The sequence below is a fragment of the Accipiter gentilis genome, chromosome 2 (genome assembly GCF_929443795.1).
Source record: "Accipiter gentilis chromosome 2, bAccGen1.1, whole genome shotgun sequence".
Lineage (NCBI taxonomy): Eukaryota > Metazoa > Chordata > Aves > Accipitriformes > Accipitridae > Astur > Astur gentilis.
In genome coordinates, this window is record NC_064881.1 from 37,267,774 (window position 1) to 37,285,043 (window position 17,270).

The following is a 17,270-nucleotide window of genomic DNA, read 5'->3' on the forward strand; positions in this document are numbered from 1 at the left end:
TGGATACAAACAGCAAATATCTAAAACCTCCAACCTTTCTTCAGTAAAATAGAGTGCTCAGAGATTCTGTTTTAAGAGTGCAGAATAATTACCCATTTCTGCATTCAGGACTGCAACTGGAAAAAACACAAAGCAAAGTTTAGTGAGGATTGCAAACACGTTTTTATTTGTTTTCTAAGCAAAGGTAATTACAGGGAAATCACTGAAAGAAATCCTGAATCTTTGAAGATTGTATCTGTGTACACAGTGGTGAACACAAACATCTGAGTCAATATAGTTAAGCCTACTTGAGGGGGGAATAGTTTATATCCAAAGGAGTATAATGAAGAGGAAAGGTGAGAAGTATGGATTATAACTACATGAGCAGGGCCTAATACTGAAAACTTTTATAAGTAGAAGACTTTTGTAAAAGGATTTTTTTGCAGTTCCCTGATCCTAGCTTGATCCTAACAAACTCCTTCCCTGAAATACAGCATAATACTTCAAGATGGAAACTTGGCAATGGACACCATGACTCCTCATGGATTCCCTGGCCAGGGTTCTCTGTCTTTTACTGCCAACCAGTGAAACTTCTGTATCAGGGAGTAGGCACTTGGAGATTCCTCAGTTGTTCTGTTAGGATGACTTTCCTATTGATTTTTGCAGCTACAAAGGTGGGAAAATGTTGGGGGGGTTGGGGAGGGGGGGCACAAGAAAGAAAGGCCTGGTCTAATGGCCTGCATCTACTGATTACTGAAAATATATTTACCTTCAAAAATTTTCAGGTGATTTAAATGAAAAGTAATGCTATTTATGAACAACTAAGTAATGATGACTATTCATTCTTTTTATGAAGCCAGGAAGAGTTATTTCCAGAACTTAGTATCTCAGCTATAAGGCCAAATCTGCCAATCTCCCTAGTAGAACACCATTTTCTTAGATGAGGTCTAGACTGGTTTGTGGGGCTGGTGTGCTTTGCATTTTTCATAATTTTGTTTAGCCCATTAGTTAAAGAACTAGGTGAGTAGGTGAGTAGAATTTTAGACTTTCTTTAGCCTGAGGGAAATTGAAACCTCATTCATTTCTATCATCTGAGAAGTGTACCCTATCAGACAAACTATATCTTGTTCTACATAGAAGTACCGTTAGACTTTCTAGCTGTCTGTGGATTTTATGCAGTCATATATGCAAAATTAATGTTTCTAGAAGAATCACAAGCTGTAAGAGCTCCTTTTTCCATCAGGAAAGACTGATGTAACCACTTTATCTTGCTTATTTTGTTATCTGTAGTTCCTCTGAATGAAGAGCAGAATTATAAATCTCGACAGCCTAGCTAATTCTTGAAGAGTCAGGCTCTCCAGAGAGAGCTAACCAGCTCTCTTCCTGGCTTCACGTGCAGCTAAGTGAATTCTGAGGTGGACTGTGGCCTTGTTCCAACAGGAGGAATGAGGAAGGCTCCCATCTAGTGCAGATGTTTGGGGGGTGGGGTGGGGGGTGGGGGGGCGGGACAGGATGCTTCTGAATCTCAGAATCCTGCTGTTCAGAAGTAAGCAATTTTGCACCACCTAATCAACGCTGGCCAGCCTTGAAGAGTGAGAAAGCAGTTTTTTCACTCACACAGAGATTAAGAGTAAAAATGACACTTTCATTATTAATATAACTTTACGCTAAAAGGACCTAATCAATGGTAATGCAAGCTTTTGGTATTGTGCTGCTAAAGTACTTCAACCCTGTCCTAAGAAGCGACTCTAACAAAAAAGCAGAATTGTTCAGAAAACCTGCTACCACTCAGTCTCCTCCTCAGGATAATAACATGTATTGGAAAGCATGTAAGTGACAAATGTAACGTAGGCTGTCCTCTGTCATTTGGAATCAGAAACCCAGACTAATTTCAGCTACTTTTGTAACAGCCTTTTTTTTTTGAACAAGGTTTGATAATTAAATATTTGCAGCAGCTGGCTCAGAAAAAAAAAAACCAAACCACAAAAAAACCTTTAGAAATCTTTCATCAATTCATTGGCATTATAGTCAAATTATTTTACTTATTGTGAAGCCATAAATTTCTTCGAAGACCACAGATGTGGTCTCACCATCATTGCACTTTGTTATTAGGCTATTAAAAAGACAGCTATACTGTTGCCATATCTTTATAGTCAAACTCAATAGCTTAAGCTATTTAGTGGTCTGTATTAAATTAGTCATTATTATATTCAAAAAAACATCGTTAATATTTGAGCCAAAACTAATCATTTTTATTGAAAAAATCTAAAAGCAGCATTGAAAAAGTGACTTCAAATCATATTAAGCAACTAAAATAGTAAATCTCTTGAAATTTTATTTCAAAAATACATTGAATAGTTTGAACTCCTTTAAAAGTCACCCTATGGTGACTTTTTCATTGGCATCTGCTCACTTGGCAAGCATGTTAAGCACTGAACCAATGAATGAAATTCTCCCCAGCTGTGAGTTTGCGTATATAAAACCTGCCAGTCCTTCCTCTCATAAACCTAGGACATTCATAGATAAGTGGAAAGTGATGTGAAATGACCTTCTGGTACTTCTTTAAATTATATAGTCAGCATCTGAATGACAGGAACTCGGCCTTGAATTAGAAAAGCAAACCAGAAGTTAATAGTTTTACAACTAACGCTCATCTCTATTCTCCCAAAATCTTAGACTGCAATCTCCAGTTATTTTATGCCGAGCAGGTAGCACAGTAATTCATGTGTACTTTAAAGACTATATTCACTATCTACCAGATATCTTCACTATACAATATATAGGTACTAGCCTATTCATATCTGAATTAAGTAGTTAGTATTATTGCTCTGTGTTTGAAATACAACAAAAAATAAAAATCCTTGGCACCACCTTGTTAAAACTTGAAAATATTCTTCAAAGAAAGAAATTTTTACATCAATGGGAAAATAATTTCCTAGTTTACATATGTAACCTAAATTCTTGCACTATAATTCATTTTATACAAAACTCTGAAAATATTTATATTTTAAGTAGCACTTTAAGGTGCATTTATTTTTTATTCTGGAGAATAAAATACTTAATACTTGCTAAAAAAAATTAAAAAAAAATATTTCCAGCATATAACTAATCCTGCCTTTCATTTTCTTTTTCCAGATGACAATATAAATCCATTACGTATTCATTGTGTAGACAGGCTATAAGCCATGGCTTCCTGTTCCTGTAGAATATCCAACATAATGCAGTCCATCACCTGAAATTCTTCTTGAGTATGTGATCTAACAAAATTTAAACAAGCAGGGATGTTATTGTTTAATATACACTTAATAAGAAGACACAGATTTTGTTCACCTCCAGTATCAGATTTCAAAGATTTGAGGATGAGGAATCACTAAGTAAAGCTTGAACTTGCATCATCTGAGCTCAAGCCCCTAAATGGCTGCTAAGTGAAACATATCTGAAATTGCCAGCCTTACCACATACTCACAAGATAAAATCATGAAGCTATGTGTGTGCAACGTGACTGCTGGATGGATGTAGATTATGCTAGCAGCAATGTTCTCTCATTCATTTAACCCACCATAGCTGCCAGAACAAATATGACAAAAGGAAGCTGTGCTGTTTATTTTACACTACAAAGAATTTAACTTCTTCCAAAAATTGCAGATAGATGTTTTAGATTGGACAAATCATGCCATAGGAACATGTATATCTCTTTGTTGATTAAAGCAAACATCTGAATGGCTTAGACTAGATATCTAATATCCATAGTTAGGTACCTAACTATAACAAGAGGAAACATATTCCACCAAAGGGTTAAATTACATGTATACACACCTATTTGCTTGGAAAGGTGGGCTGACTTACTGTCTATAAAATACGTGGTACAAGCTGAACCATTGTCCCTTTCTCCTGAAATTAGTATCTTGAGCCTTTATACAATTGGGCATATAAACATTTGGAGCAGTCTTTGTGGTTTCACTCCATTTTGCTAACAAGTAATCATTGTTTGGACAGTGCAGTCCCACTGACTTTGAAGTGGTTGCTTGTATGAAAACATGGTAAGAAAAAGAATAAGATTCCTGCCTATGGTAGCATTTTGATATTTCAGATCATCCTCTATCATCTGAATCTCCCATTCAGCCAACTATTGCTTAATTCAATAATTGCTTAGTTCATTAGTTAAATATTAGGTTAAAATATTAAAGCTAGATATTCAGCCAGAGATTTCCATCCATTTTAATTTAAGATGGAGACTTAAATCCTCCACATTCTAAAAATGTCAGTCCATACATGTCTGCCACATTTCTTAAATGAAAGTAAGATGTACACAGCAGAGATGATGGATTCAAGTTATTAAAAGCAAATGTTTTACTTTAACACAGCTAAGTATTATCATAAATACCATTTGGTTCTTACTCCTTTTTGATGGGAAGTTGTCATTTGGGACACTCTGCTACTTATGATCTGTCCTTGCCTATCTTTTTTTCTTTCCAAATGTAAACTGAGTTTGAAATCAAATCAAACAGTACTGAAATAACTCTAGTGTGACACAGCTTTTAAGCTGTCTAACAATTCTAGATGCAGTGAGCTAACAGAAAACACATGTTGACAATATTGTTTTCTCCATGTTTGTCTTCGCTGGCAGAATAAAATTTGTACATGTACCTTCCAGTATTTGCAAAAATTACTCTAAGATAATAATCATCATCACCATCATCATCATCATCATCCCAAACCCCTGCTGTTTGGCTCTATTTGTTTCTTCTCTCTGTTGCTTATTTACAATAATTCAGGGCTATTTCATAACATAGAAATTCAAGAAAAGACACAAGGAAAAGCTGAAAATGGTATAACTGTATGATAGAAAGGTGTCTGTGAATACAAGCCAGTTATTCAGGAATTGAAGAGAATAGTGGATTTTAACTTCCCTGTTTATAGTAAGCAAACTGGGTCTACCTTCATTGCCAAAATTCTAAGAAATCTTGTCACAAAATGTCATGCTTATCAATAAAGTGCTTGTCATTTTTTTAATGTTATATCTTGCTGTACATGTAAAACAAATGTACAGTCTCCATGAAAACTAGACATTTTCCCAATTATATACATGCTTTTTAGCTTCTTTGTAAGAAAAAAGAGCTCCAATTTACATTTCATACTTTTTGATGGCCACTGAGAATCGATACTTAATCTTCTGATAGCATAGCTCATAAAATACACTTATGTACCTTACTGTCTATATCCAATCTATCTTTTTGCTCTAACAGAAAGGAAAGCCATTTGCTGAGGCAAGTTAATACAAAATTTATTTTACTGTTAAAAATATTATATGGAAGTATAGATGACACCGTTATGCAGAGCAAAACATGCAAATTAATTCATGTGCATCAGGAAAACAAAATAAAATCTTAAACATCTGCATTTTAATTGTAACCAGTGCTGGATTTCAGTGTTGAACAATTAATGATCATTACTCCATTTTAAAATATCAGTGGGAGATTGTCAAAGAAGATGAGTCTTCCATGTTTACAAAAGATTTTGCCTGTGGCATACTGTGTGCTTTTGTGAATCATTTATCTTCTAGCTTAAACCTGTCATGGTATGAAATATTGCAACTATGATTCTGCATGACAGAATAATGAAACACTGAAAAAAAGTCGACACTGCAATGACTTTTTCACATAATTTTGGGCTTGAGAAACTGAAAAGCTGCACATGAAATAGCTTTTCTTTTCACTCCATCAAAAACTAATCCAGGCCAATGAGTTCTCTTCTACACACTGAATATGGTCTTCCATTGTTTGTGTTTTTTTCTATACTGACCTGGTTTTAGCTTTTTTTTTAACCTGTGGTCTATTATAACATCCTATATACTGTATTAGATGCCAAAATAGTTCCTCAAGAGGTTCCATTCAGCAAATATTTGAATTTTATGTATCACATTGCAAGTTGGAGCCATAGGGAAGATTATGGAAGAAGAGGTTTTGCTGTTTTCTTTAGGAAAATGACTTTAAATTATTTTATGTCAGCAGCTGTGCTGCAGTATCCCTTCATTCTCCAACAAGCTTATTTCAACTCTTTGTTGCTGTGAATAATCTCTGACAAATCTACATGTCATTGATGCACACTAGCAGGTGAACTCAAGTTGAAATCTGGTGTCTTTATTTACAAAGGCCAGCTTTTTTGGGGGACCATCTTGTCAGTGAGTGATCCCTACACAATCAATATCAAGCACTGCAAGTGAAGACACTTTTCTTAATGCAATGTCTTCTATCAGGACCTAAAATAATAGAGTTACAGGTAATAATTTCCTAAAACTGATCTTAAAGGGCTCAGCATTAAAATTTATGGCTATCCTTCTCTGCAACTGTATTTGAATATATTGTGACGAGATAGAGATGAAAGCTATTAGAAAAATCACATTAATCACATAAAACTTTAAAATTTCAGATGGATACAAATAATTATCTTGAGTGTAGAAAACTTAGGTTAAATCAATTGTCAAAATTACTTTGACTTTCTTAATGGTTGTTCCTGGAATGATTTTAGTAAAAATAGATTAGAGAAAGAGCATGGGTCAGAAAAATACCCATAGTAATAATTTACCAAAAAAAATACACCACTGTATAATTCAAACAAAGATTCATATTTTAAAATTTGAGCTTTTGAGTGCAAGGAATTCTGCTCCCTATTACCATAAGAGTATCGTTGAAAAAAAAAGCAGTTAAAATGGAAATACTTGTTTTGGCCTATTGAACTTGTCATGTCATCCTCATGTTTGAACGGCTACTGCCAGATATGTTTTTTACCTTTCAACACACAAGAATTCTTGTTTTCTGTATTCACAAAAATGGATTAAATACTTCCAGACATGTTCTACAGGTACCTGGCATAATTGCCAAAATATGCTGTTTAAACACAAGAAAAAGAGTGAAGGTCTATCTCGAGGTAGGACAGCCAAAGAGCTCAAGAGAAATGACAGATACTCTATCATAAAATCATATCCCCAACACATTCCTGAAACCTTGGACGGCAGGGTTAATCATGTCTAAACCATGATTTTCCATCATAGTATCAGCATTATTCTTTTTTTTGTATAAGCACTGTGAAAGGGTCAAACAGAATTCCTCGATACTGTTCTTAACATGCTTAGCATGTAAAGAAAATGAGTATTTGTCAAATTATTCCTAGTAACTATGAGGAGCAGAGGGAATTTTCCCCATTTTCATGTCTTCTTTGGGGAATTCTGTCTTTATTTGCAGAAATTACAAAAGCACATTTCCGTCCAGAATGTCAAAGATATGAAGTACAGAGCATTAACATTTTACATCCTTTATTGTAGTAATTTTAACTCTTTACATGTTGACATCTGTGTCATAAACTAAGAAGTATCAGATTTGATGGAAATGGGAGGATATAATCTTTCCAGTTTATCCAGAACAAATTAGCCAGGTCAAAAGCATTTGATTGTTAACACCTAGAAATAAATCAAGAATTGTGCAAATGTGTTTAATTTTTTTCTGAACATTCTAGAGGAATAAGTAGAAATTCCCATGGCTTAGAAGACAATACTTTTAAAACCTGTTTAATTTGTAGTAGCTGATGCACTTCTATGCTATACTTAAGAACAAATTATTTGGATATTAAGTGAGTTCAGTCATGAGTATGGCAGATGGATACACAGCAGTTCAAGCATTGTCTTTAATTTGGATAAAATGTTTGCAGAATGAACATGAAGGAAGATTAATAAATACCCATCCCCATCCCCAGGCACCTGTTATTTGACTAACTGAAATGTGAGCAATGGATCAAAATAAAGTCCTACTTATCCAAGCATAAATCTGAAGCATGGATATTTAAAGAATAAATGATGTTCAGTATGTGGCATACTGCTTACCAAGGAGTCGAACTGAACAACAAACTATCAGCTGTCATCATAGGCATTGTTTAATAATAAAGTGAGATAAAATAATTAATAAATCCAGAGAGATAAAACAGTGCTGTAAAAGCCCTGTCTTTTTGTGGGACAGAAGACATCCTTAAGAGATTCATCTAGTCATCAGAAAAAATGTTAGGATGGGAGTGAAGTTTTGATGGAGGATCTGGGAATCAACAAAAACCAGACAGACGCATGCTGCTCTAATTTCATTCCTCAGGAAAGACTATGCCATTGCCTCATCATGCAGAGAAGCCAAGGATTATGAGAGCAGTATCACCAAACATTTAAGACAAACATTGCTTCCCCTGCTTATGTGGACTTACTGGAGCTATGCTACACTTTCTATAGCCTTGGCACATGACCTTGGGTGGAAAGAAACCTTAACTGGTACCACTAATATATTTGGCTAGCATCACAGCAATATTCTAAGTTACATGTTGGTTGTCACAGTGAGACAAAAATAAATGAACAGTAATTTCAAAAGTTAATGTTAAATATAAGCATTTTGAGAAAATACTGCACTGTGAAAATGATAAAAAGTATAAACAGAAGTATCTGCTTAAAACAGTTTTTTTCACATTAATGTTTAATACAAAAGCAATCATACAAATCATCCAGAGTTGTTTAAAATATCCAAGCAAGAAAAACATATGAATGAGACCAGATCTACTCACCAAATTCCTTAGGAACAGTGATAGAGTAAACACAGTTGTGTCCAACACTGTAATTCTTGGGGTAGTTTGGTGATAATACGGTGCCTTCAGAGCCTGTTGATCGGCTTCCGCAGGGTGCTAGGAAATGAAGATAATCAGTTTTGAATAACATAACATCAGAAAAAGATCAAAGTGATTTGTTGTATGTTGGTATATGCTATTACAGTAGACTTTATTACGCTTCTACACTGGATTAAATTTGTATATCCTGTGAAGTACTGAGTATGCGCAACTTTCTCATATATCAAAAGAGAATTGATGGCATTCTGCAGTTTCCAGATCAATTATTGGTTTTCTTTACCATTTATCAACCATCTTAATAAAATAATGATGTGCTTTATACACAGTATGCTATTATTCACAGCATACAAAACTATTATTCATTTGTATTATGCTTTATACTCTGATAAAAGCATGTATTATGCAGCCCTTCTGCACACTAGTAAATTCTTACTCTTGCCAATAGACTCATAATTCAAAATAATGTATAGAACTACTGAAATAAGAAAGTCACGATTCCTTGACTGAACATGATGTAGCACTTATTCATACCTCAATTATTTATAACATTATATATATAAAATTATAAGCAAACACTTTTCTTTATCACACAAACATCATGTTTATTCTACCATTAATAGCTACAATACTTAATAAAATAGATAAATAACAATGTTATTTACTACAACAGTGTATTTTTTCTGTGGTTAACAATAGAAGTTAGCATTTGGCATTATTCAGAATTGTCAAGCAAGAAACAGTGCTTTTTCTGCCTTTTGTTCATCAGATGTTCAGGTGCATTTACATGAAACAGTCATATGTGTTACTGTTTTCCTATGTCTATTACCTGCTTCTCATACACACTTTGTAATTTAGTAGTTTAATCTATTGTCAAGATTATGGCACCAGTTTAGAATATATTTTCTAACCACTTTGGACTATAAAACATTTTTTAATGAGTTTAATGTTAACATATCTATTTAACAAATTTGTTTCCTCTATTAAGACCTAAGTGACTTCCTAAAACAAGTACTACTCAATATTTCATTTGGTAAACAAAAAAATCTGTTTTTTGTAGTATGCTCTCAAAACATTAATATCTTCTGAATTATATTAAATAAGAAAAATATGGTTTTCTTACAATTATTTCAGAAGATATTATCTCATTTCTCGTCATACTAAATACAAGCTATTTATTAGTGTAGCTACAAATCCTGTGTTTTAAGACTACTTTTAGTTAATTCACACAAAATGTACGTAGGGTATACCACGAAAAGAACACATCTTTTAATGCTAGCAACTACAGGCCTTGTTGCTTTGAGCATGGATTTCTGTAATTTGCATGAACACACGTTCCTTTCAGTATGGTGTAGCTGCAGAGTTTGACAGACTCTGTACCTGAAACAGGAGCAGATGGTACCTATTGCTCCAGTCTGCATATACAATCTGTAAATGATTTAATGGCAAGCATAAAAGTCATGGTATTTGAAAGAGGTCAACAGAAGGATCTTGACTTTTGTTTGTGCATGTGTGTGTGCAAGTGGTAGATGTGGCACATGTATTACAGATTAGCAAATCAGTCAGGACCTGGAACAGAACATAGTCTTGGCGATGCTTAGTACAGATTTACTGATAGACACCCACTCTGAGATAGAGAGTAAGCACTAAGGCTACATGGAACCTTGTTCTCTATGGCTGAAGAATAATCTCAGTGTCTTTCCTCAATCCACCGTCATGTGAAATATTGGAATTTCATGCTTTCTTGTGAAAACATATTTAGATAATAGAATTATTGGTAGTTTTTGCCAAGAAGCAATGGTCTTGGCTGAGCCTCACATCCAGGGACTTACCTGCCTTGAGTTATTTGAAAAACACAAACTAGAAAACCCTTCACTGGCTGAATGTGGTAAATATTTTTGATGAAAACAGATCTTCTTACCAGCTCGTAAGTACTCAAGATTTTCTGTTCCAGATTTTGGATGAAAAGGAAGAGAATATGGAAGAATATAAGGAATAAAAGCACTAAAACTAGAGAAATAATATTGCCAAAAAGCTTATTACTTCTCCCTAACCCCATTTCCTTCTTTACTGTTTGTGAGTTGAATAAATGAGTTACTGCAACAAAGACCAATAATACCATTCCACTCCAACATTCATATCATTATTATACTTCCCTAATCAGCAGATATACAATAATGTGCAAATTCAGGGTAAAATTATGATACCACTTAAGTCAATGCCATTGGCACCAAAAGGGACAGATTTTCACTCTTAATTTAATAAAACCTGAATTAATAGCAAAAAATAGCAATATTTAAATTAATAGCTATATATATAGTACTCAGCATATAGTGGATCATTACTTAAAAAGTCCAGATTTTTTATGCCCCTATTCTTTTTTATTCCTACAAGTTATGCAGCTAAGCAAGGTATTTGTGATTTTACAAAACTACTAGTATGCTTAAAACAGAACAAAATACCCCCCCCAAGTTTCTTTTAAAAAACATACATTTTCCCACAAATTCATTTAACCTAACTTGCACTATTTTTAAAAAAAAAAAAAAAAATCAAATTTACTGCAAATTTTACAAGTTTTTATTCACGTCAGTGCAATGTTTTAAACTACAAATTATTTATATTAATAGTTGCATTTCTAAAATCAACTGTGACTTTTGAGTTGTATCTTTACTAAACGTGTAACACTGTTGATGTGCTGATGTTGTAATACTGTATAATATCAATAACATACTGTAATATCAAAGTGATGTCACCATGACATTTTTTTAAAGCTAGGAAAACAGAGAAACTAATTATGTTTGTCATACACAAGAATTTAAGAAAGCTAGTGTTTCAAAGTGTTCTTGATTGTCTGAGGTAGAGTTATTGTTTTACTATGTATACATCTAGCCAAAATATTTCACAATATGTGAAAGGTAGTATTATCACAGCTGGTGTAAAAATAATTACACAACAGAATTTCACTGATAAATGCACACAGATTTCTAAAAGTGATTAAACCCAGCAATTTTTGAAAATTAAAAATATAAAATACAATTTAGAATCTTCAAAAATTGGAGAGTTCTCATTAATACTGAAGTCTGTTAAAAATAACTTTAGTGTCCCTAAAAGGTGAAGATAATGCCATTTTCTTTTTATAATTTATATTAATTAAAATGTTTATATGACACATTTTCTGCAACATCTAAACATTTTTCCCACAGATTGAATCCCAAGAAAGCAACATCCATCTGTACTGGTTATATACTGCGCACATATCTGGTCACGTAAGAGGACAGGAGACATAGTACAAGGCTGGAAGCAGGATTTCCAGCTGGGGTCCTTTAGGTGCCAAGTCTCTCAAAAGAGCTGTCCGCAGCCTATGTTACAAACTGCTCAGCGTAGTTTGGATTTAGAGATGAACTATCTGTCACTCTGATATATGTAAAGTTTAATTTGCAACAACAGCAAAATACTTGCATTGAGTATTTCATAGTAATTTCTTTCACTTGGTGTTCTTGTTCTGGACTTTTTCACCCTGCCTGAGTTTACCTTCTCCCTTATGGTATCTCCCACTGTTTTCCCACTGCTGCTATAATGACTCTTTATCCTCACAAGAATTCACATTCCTGGGTCTCAAAACCAAATAGTATAAAGGAAAGTTGAATCAAGATGTAAGCACACAGTTGACCTTTGCAATCTGAAAAAATGTTTAAATTCATAAATCATTAGGTGGTAAATCATGTAGTCCTTATAGCAGCAAGACTGCCCTCCAAGATCTTTCTGAATGTATCAAGGAGGAAGCAGTTTATTTGATATTTTAGTAAACCCATAGAGTTCATATTGATTATATTTCCTTCCTTACCCTTTTGGGAAATGCTTACTTTACAAAGCCAGAGGTTTCAGAAAGGGGAGATTCTACCCTGACCATCACTAAATTTTACTATTCAGAAATCAAAGATGGACATGGAACCATAGCTACAGTGAAATAAAGATATTTATTTAATACAAAAATAAAACATATTTTTGCCTCTAGAAAATATCTAGTATTGAGTTATTCGGTTGGATATAATAATTCCACTACCAGAATGCTACCCATTGACTTTCACTATGTAGGTCTCAAGTCCTTTGCATCAGTTTTACAGTGCAGTGATTTATTTCATTTCCTAATAACTACAAAGTTAAAAACTGAAAGGTTGTGAAAATCAACACATCTAACTATTATGTTGTGCATTGAAAGGTCTACCTACAGTAAAAATTCTAACAGACCCATCACACCTACAAATGTAACCTGTGTTATGTAACACAAAAAAAACCAACAAATGCTGAGGACCATTTCCCTAAGAATGAAAAAAAATCCAGCAGAATAAAACAAACCAACCAACCAACCAACCAACCAAAAAAAGTTCAAAAGGCAAATGATATTATCTAATGTAATTCTCCAATAGTATTCCAGTATTTTTTAATAACGTTTGCTTAGCCTCTGAAATACCTTACCACTTTCTGTATTTATTTCTGCTTTAGTTTATTCTCTGACATAAAAATACTACTTAGTATGCTGTCCTTGTCCTGCTTTCCAGGATCAGCAATAGGACAGTAATAGGAGAGAAAGGGACTTGATTGATTGTGGTAAGAACGTGATAAGAATCAGTGTGTTGATGCATTGCCCACTGTTTCCTTGAAAAATTATTAAGCATTAATGGCAAAAAGTTCCTTTTCTCTGTGTGCTGAATTTACTGTAATGGTATCTTGTCTTGTAAAACAGCACTCTCTGCAGCCCTTGAAAAAGCCCCATCATAACAACAATGAAGTATCACCCACTCTGCATGTTAAATTGGTAAGCTTTTTTATCTGGAAGATTACCCATCTTGATCATTAGTGTTCATACACCTTTGTCAAAGAACTAAATCCTACCTCTTTATGGCAATGCATTAGTAAATATGGAATACAATATAAAATGCATTACCATCAGCAGTGACACCTTTTCTCAGATTTCAGCATACGCTAGTTGTAAAACAAACATAGATGATCACTGCAGAGAGGCAAAATCACACAGCAGAACTACAGATCCCTGTAATCTACACCTAACTACTGCTACAAAGTAAAATTTTCTATAGCTCCAACAAAACATTACAGGGTTAAAAGTCCCTGCCATGTGTTTATTGCTCATATGTCTTCCATCGTGCCTTTGCAGTTTAACCAAAAGAAAGAACCCACAAGGAAAAACTTCAATTAAAAAACTGTGAAGAACAGACTACATGAGAATCAATCTCAAAACTCTTCATCTTTTGAAGAAATGAGTATTTTTGCTACCAAATATTTTTTTCTGAAGCTTTTAATTCCTACTACTGCTTTCAGAGTACCTACTTTCTAGCCCCTACAGATAAGATCTAATAGAATGTAATTGTAATTGCAAGATTTAAGTGCCATATTGCACCACCCGTTTTTAAGCAGCATTCCTCAGTGGAATCAATGGGGGATACTGCTTAAAAATGAATGGAACAATATGGCTTTATGTCATGCAGATGAATTTGATTACACAGCTACAAAGACAATAAAAAATGAAGAACAACAGTGCATAAACTCTGCAAAAGGAGGAAAGATATGCTTTGAAGAACTATTGATGGGACACTTACTTTTTATCTAATGGGCCACTGTTTCAAAATCCAGATTAGGATACATATTATTAGTTGGACTAAATAAGTAGGATAAGAAAAATAATTATTTCGTAATATGAAGTAAGTTTTTATAATTGAATATATTGTCATGGTGTAACCCCAGATGGCAACTAAACACCACACAGCCACTCACTCACTCGCCCCCCCCAGGCAGGATGGGGGGAAGAGAATTGGAAGGGTAAAAGTGAGAAAATTGCAGGTTGACATAAGAACAGTTTAATAATTGAAATAAAATATTATTAATAATAATTATTATTATTAATAATAATAATGTAGCAAAAAGGAAAACAACAAAGAGAGAGAAATAAAACCCCCAAAATTTAAGTGATGCAAATGAAAATAATTGCTCACCACCAAACAACCGATGCCCAGCCAGTCCCTGAGCAGCAGCCTCCCCGGACAACCTCCCCCCTAGTTTTATTGCTGAGCATGAGATCACATGGCATGGAATATCCCTTGGGTCAGTTGGGGTCAGCTCTCCCAGCTGTGTCCCCTCCCAACTCCTTGAGCACCCCCAACCTACTTGCTGGTAGGGTGGGGTGAGAAGCAGAAAAGGCCTTGGCTCTGTGCAAGCACTGCTCAGCAATAACTGAAACATCCCTGTGTTATCAACACTGTTTTCAGCACAAATCCAAACCATAGGCCATACTAGCTACTATGAAGAAAACTAACTCCTTCCCAGCCAAAATGAACACATTCTCCAACCCTCATTCCATACCATTCATATCATGCTCAGGTCTCACACTACCCAATACATCCTCATTAATCACCACCCCGCTTCCAATCCTTTGACACAATACACAGACGTCATTCCCTTAGTCTATTGACCACTCCTGTGAAATGTCTGTAAAATGTCCATAAATGTCATAAATGTCCACAAAATGTCCATTGAATTCATGTAGTCCATGACTTTAGGCTCCATCTGTTATGGTGGTCACTCAAGACAGGAAAGGTGGTGTGTTGCATGGAGTTATTGGGCACCAATGCCAGCCCAGGTTAAGTCATTGCTGCACTTGCACGGCTTCTTGTAAGGCTTGTCCTCCATTGGTTCAGGTGGTTTCTACTATAGTAATTCCTACAACATGCAACTCAAATTATGGGTTACAACAATTTAAAGGTATTTTCATTACAGTTTCCACACCTGGTCCCTTTGGGCCAGGTTATAGGGTTTAACATAATAATGAACTCTTCCCCTTGCTCCTAGCCTGGCTAACAACAAGGGGATCCTGCTATAGTAATTCCCATAACATGCAAATGAAAGAATGCTTTATTTTCACCCAGGTTTAAATCACCCTGAGGTACACATTGGACTCCCCCATTCTTCTGCACTACCCACCAAGTGTACCCAGGTCCTTGAGCAAAAACAATTCCACAAATAGGTTTACCCTTTCCTGAGGAAGGAATAACCCAGACTTTTTCCCAACAAGTTCCTTATATGACATCTTATCTCCTTCCACAGTGCACAAGGGTTTTGATTGGGCAGGGCCAGGTTGACTACTACTAACTAGCCAAGTGGCTTCTGCTAAACATGTATCCCAATACTTGAATGTCCCAGTACCCATTGCTCTCAGTGTAGTTTCTAACAGTCCATTATATTGTTCAGTTTTCCCGGAGGCTGGTGCATGATACGGGGTGTGATACACCCAGTCAATGCCATGCTCCTTGGCCCAGGTGTTTATGAGGTTGTTTCAGAAATCATAGAATCATAGAATGCTTTGGGTTGGAAAGGACCTGAAGGATCATCTCATTCCAACCTAGCTGCCATGGGCAGGGACACCTTCCACTAGACCAGGTTGCTCAAAGCCCCATCCAACCTGGTCTTGGACACTTCCAGGGATGGGGCATCCACAACCCCTCTGGGCAACCTGTGCCAGTGCCTCACCACCCTCACAGTGAAGAACTTCTTCCTTGTATCTAATCTCAGTCTACTCTCTTTCATTTTAAAACTGTTACCTCTTGTCTTATCACTACACTCCCTGCTAAAGAGTCCCTCCCCATCTTTCCTGTAGGTGCCTTCTAAGTGCTGGAAGGCTGCTATAAGGTCTCGTCAGAGCCTTCTCTTCTCAAAGACAAGCAAAGTCAACTTTGTCAGCCTGTCCTCACAGAGGACATGCTCCAGCACCCTGATCATCTTCATGGCTGCCTTCTGGTCAAGCAGGTCCATGTCTTTCTTATGTTGGAGACCCCAGAGGTGAACGCAGTACTCCAGGTGGGGTCTCAGGAGAGTGGAGTAGAGGGGGAGAATCACCTTCCTTGACCTGCTGGCCACATTTCTTTTGATGCAGCCCAGATGTGATTAGCTTTCTGGGCTGCAAGTGCACATTGGTGGCTCATATTTAGTTTTTCATCCACTAATATTCACAAGTCCTTCTCCACAGGACTGCTCTCAATCCACTCATTGCCCAGCCTGTATTTGTGCTTGGGATTGCCCCAACTCATGTGCAGGACCTTGTAGTTTGCCTTGTTGAGTCCCACTGTCTAATTCAATTCTTTCAGAGGTGCTATGTCACCATTAAAACCTGCTTTTCAAGGCCCAAGATAGTATTCTGGGCAGTGACATAGGTTACAGATATGTTTCCAGCCATCCAGTAGTCGCTTCCACCTTTGTAAGCACATGCTGCTTGTCATGCGGGTTTGTGGGCGTGTGATATTATCAGTCTGCCAGGCTTCCCCATATTAATATTTCAGCTATTGCCCTCTATACCAAAAAGGCTTTAGATGCTTGGCTTGTTTGATTATGGTGCACATTTGACGTTCATGGATAACCTGTGCAATGGCATCAGTAGTCATGTCCACCTCTCGATCATGAGCCCATCTGTATATTGCATCCCTTGTTAAATGTCCTGATGTGTCATGGGCTGATCGAGTTTTAAATAGCTCACCCTTATGTTCCCAGTCCAGACTCACCTGAGTCACTTCAATTCTAGCAGCCCTGTCCACCTGCTCCTTGTTTCGATGTTCTTCAGTGGCACGGCTCTTGGGTAT

At 35.8% G+C, this 17,270-nt stretch overlaps 1 protein-coding gene across 3 annotated transcripts in view; it reads right to left on the reverse strand.

The window, feature by feature from the left end:
* Positions 1-17,270, reverse strand: part of CSMD3 (CUB and Sushi multiple domains 3) — a 767,893-nt gene that overhangs the window by 172,551 nt on the left and 578,072 nt on the right. For all 3 annotated transcript variants that reach the window (XM_049824473.1, XM_049824463.1, XM_049824457.1), the window contains one exon: positions 8,572-8,688. In XM_049824473.1, coding sequence (XP_049680430.1) covers positions 8,572-8,688 — 117 coding nt within the window. The remainder of the gene's footprint in view (positions 1-8,571; positions 8,689-17,270) is intronic.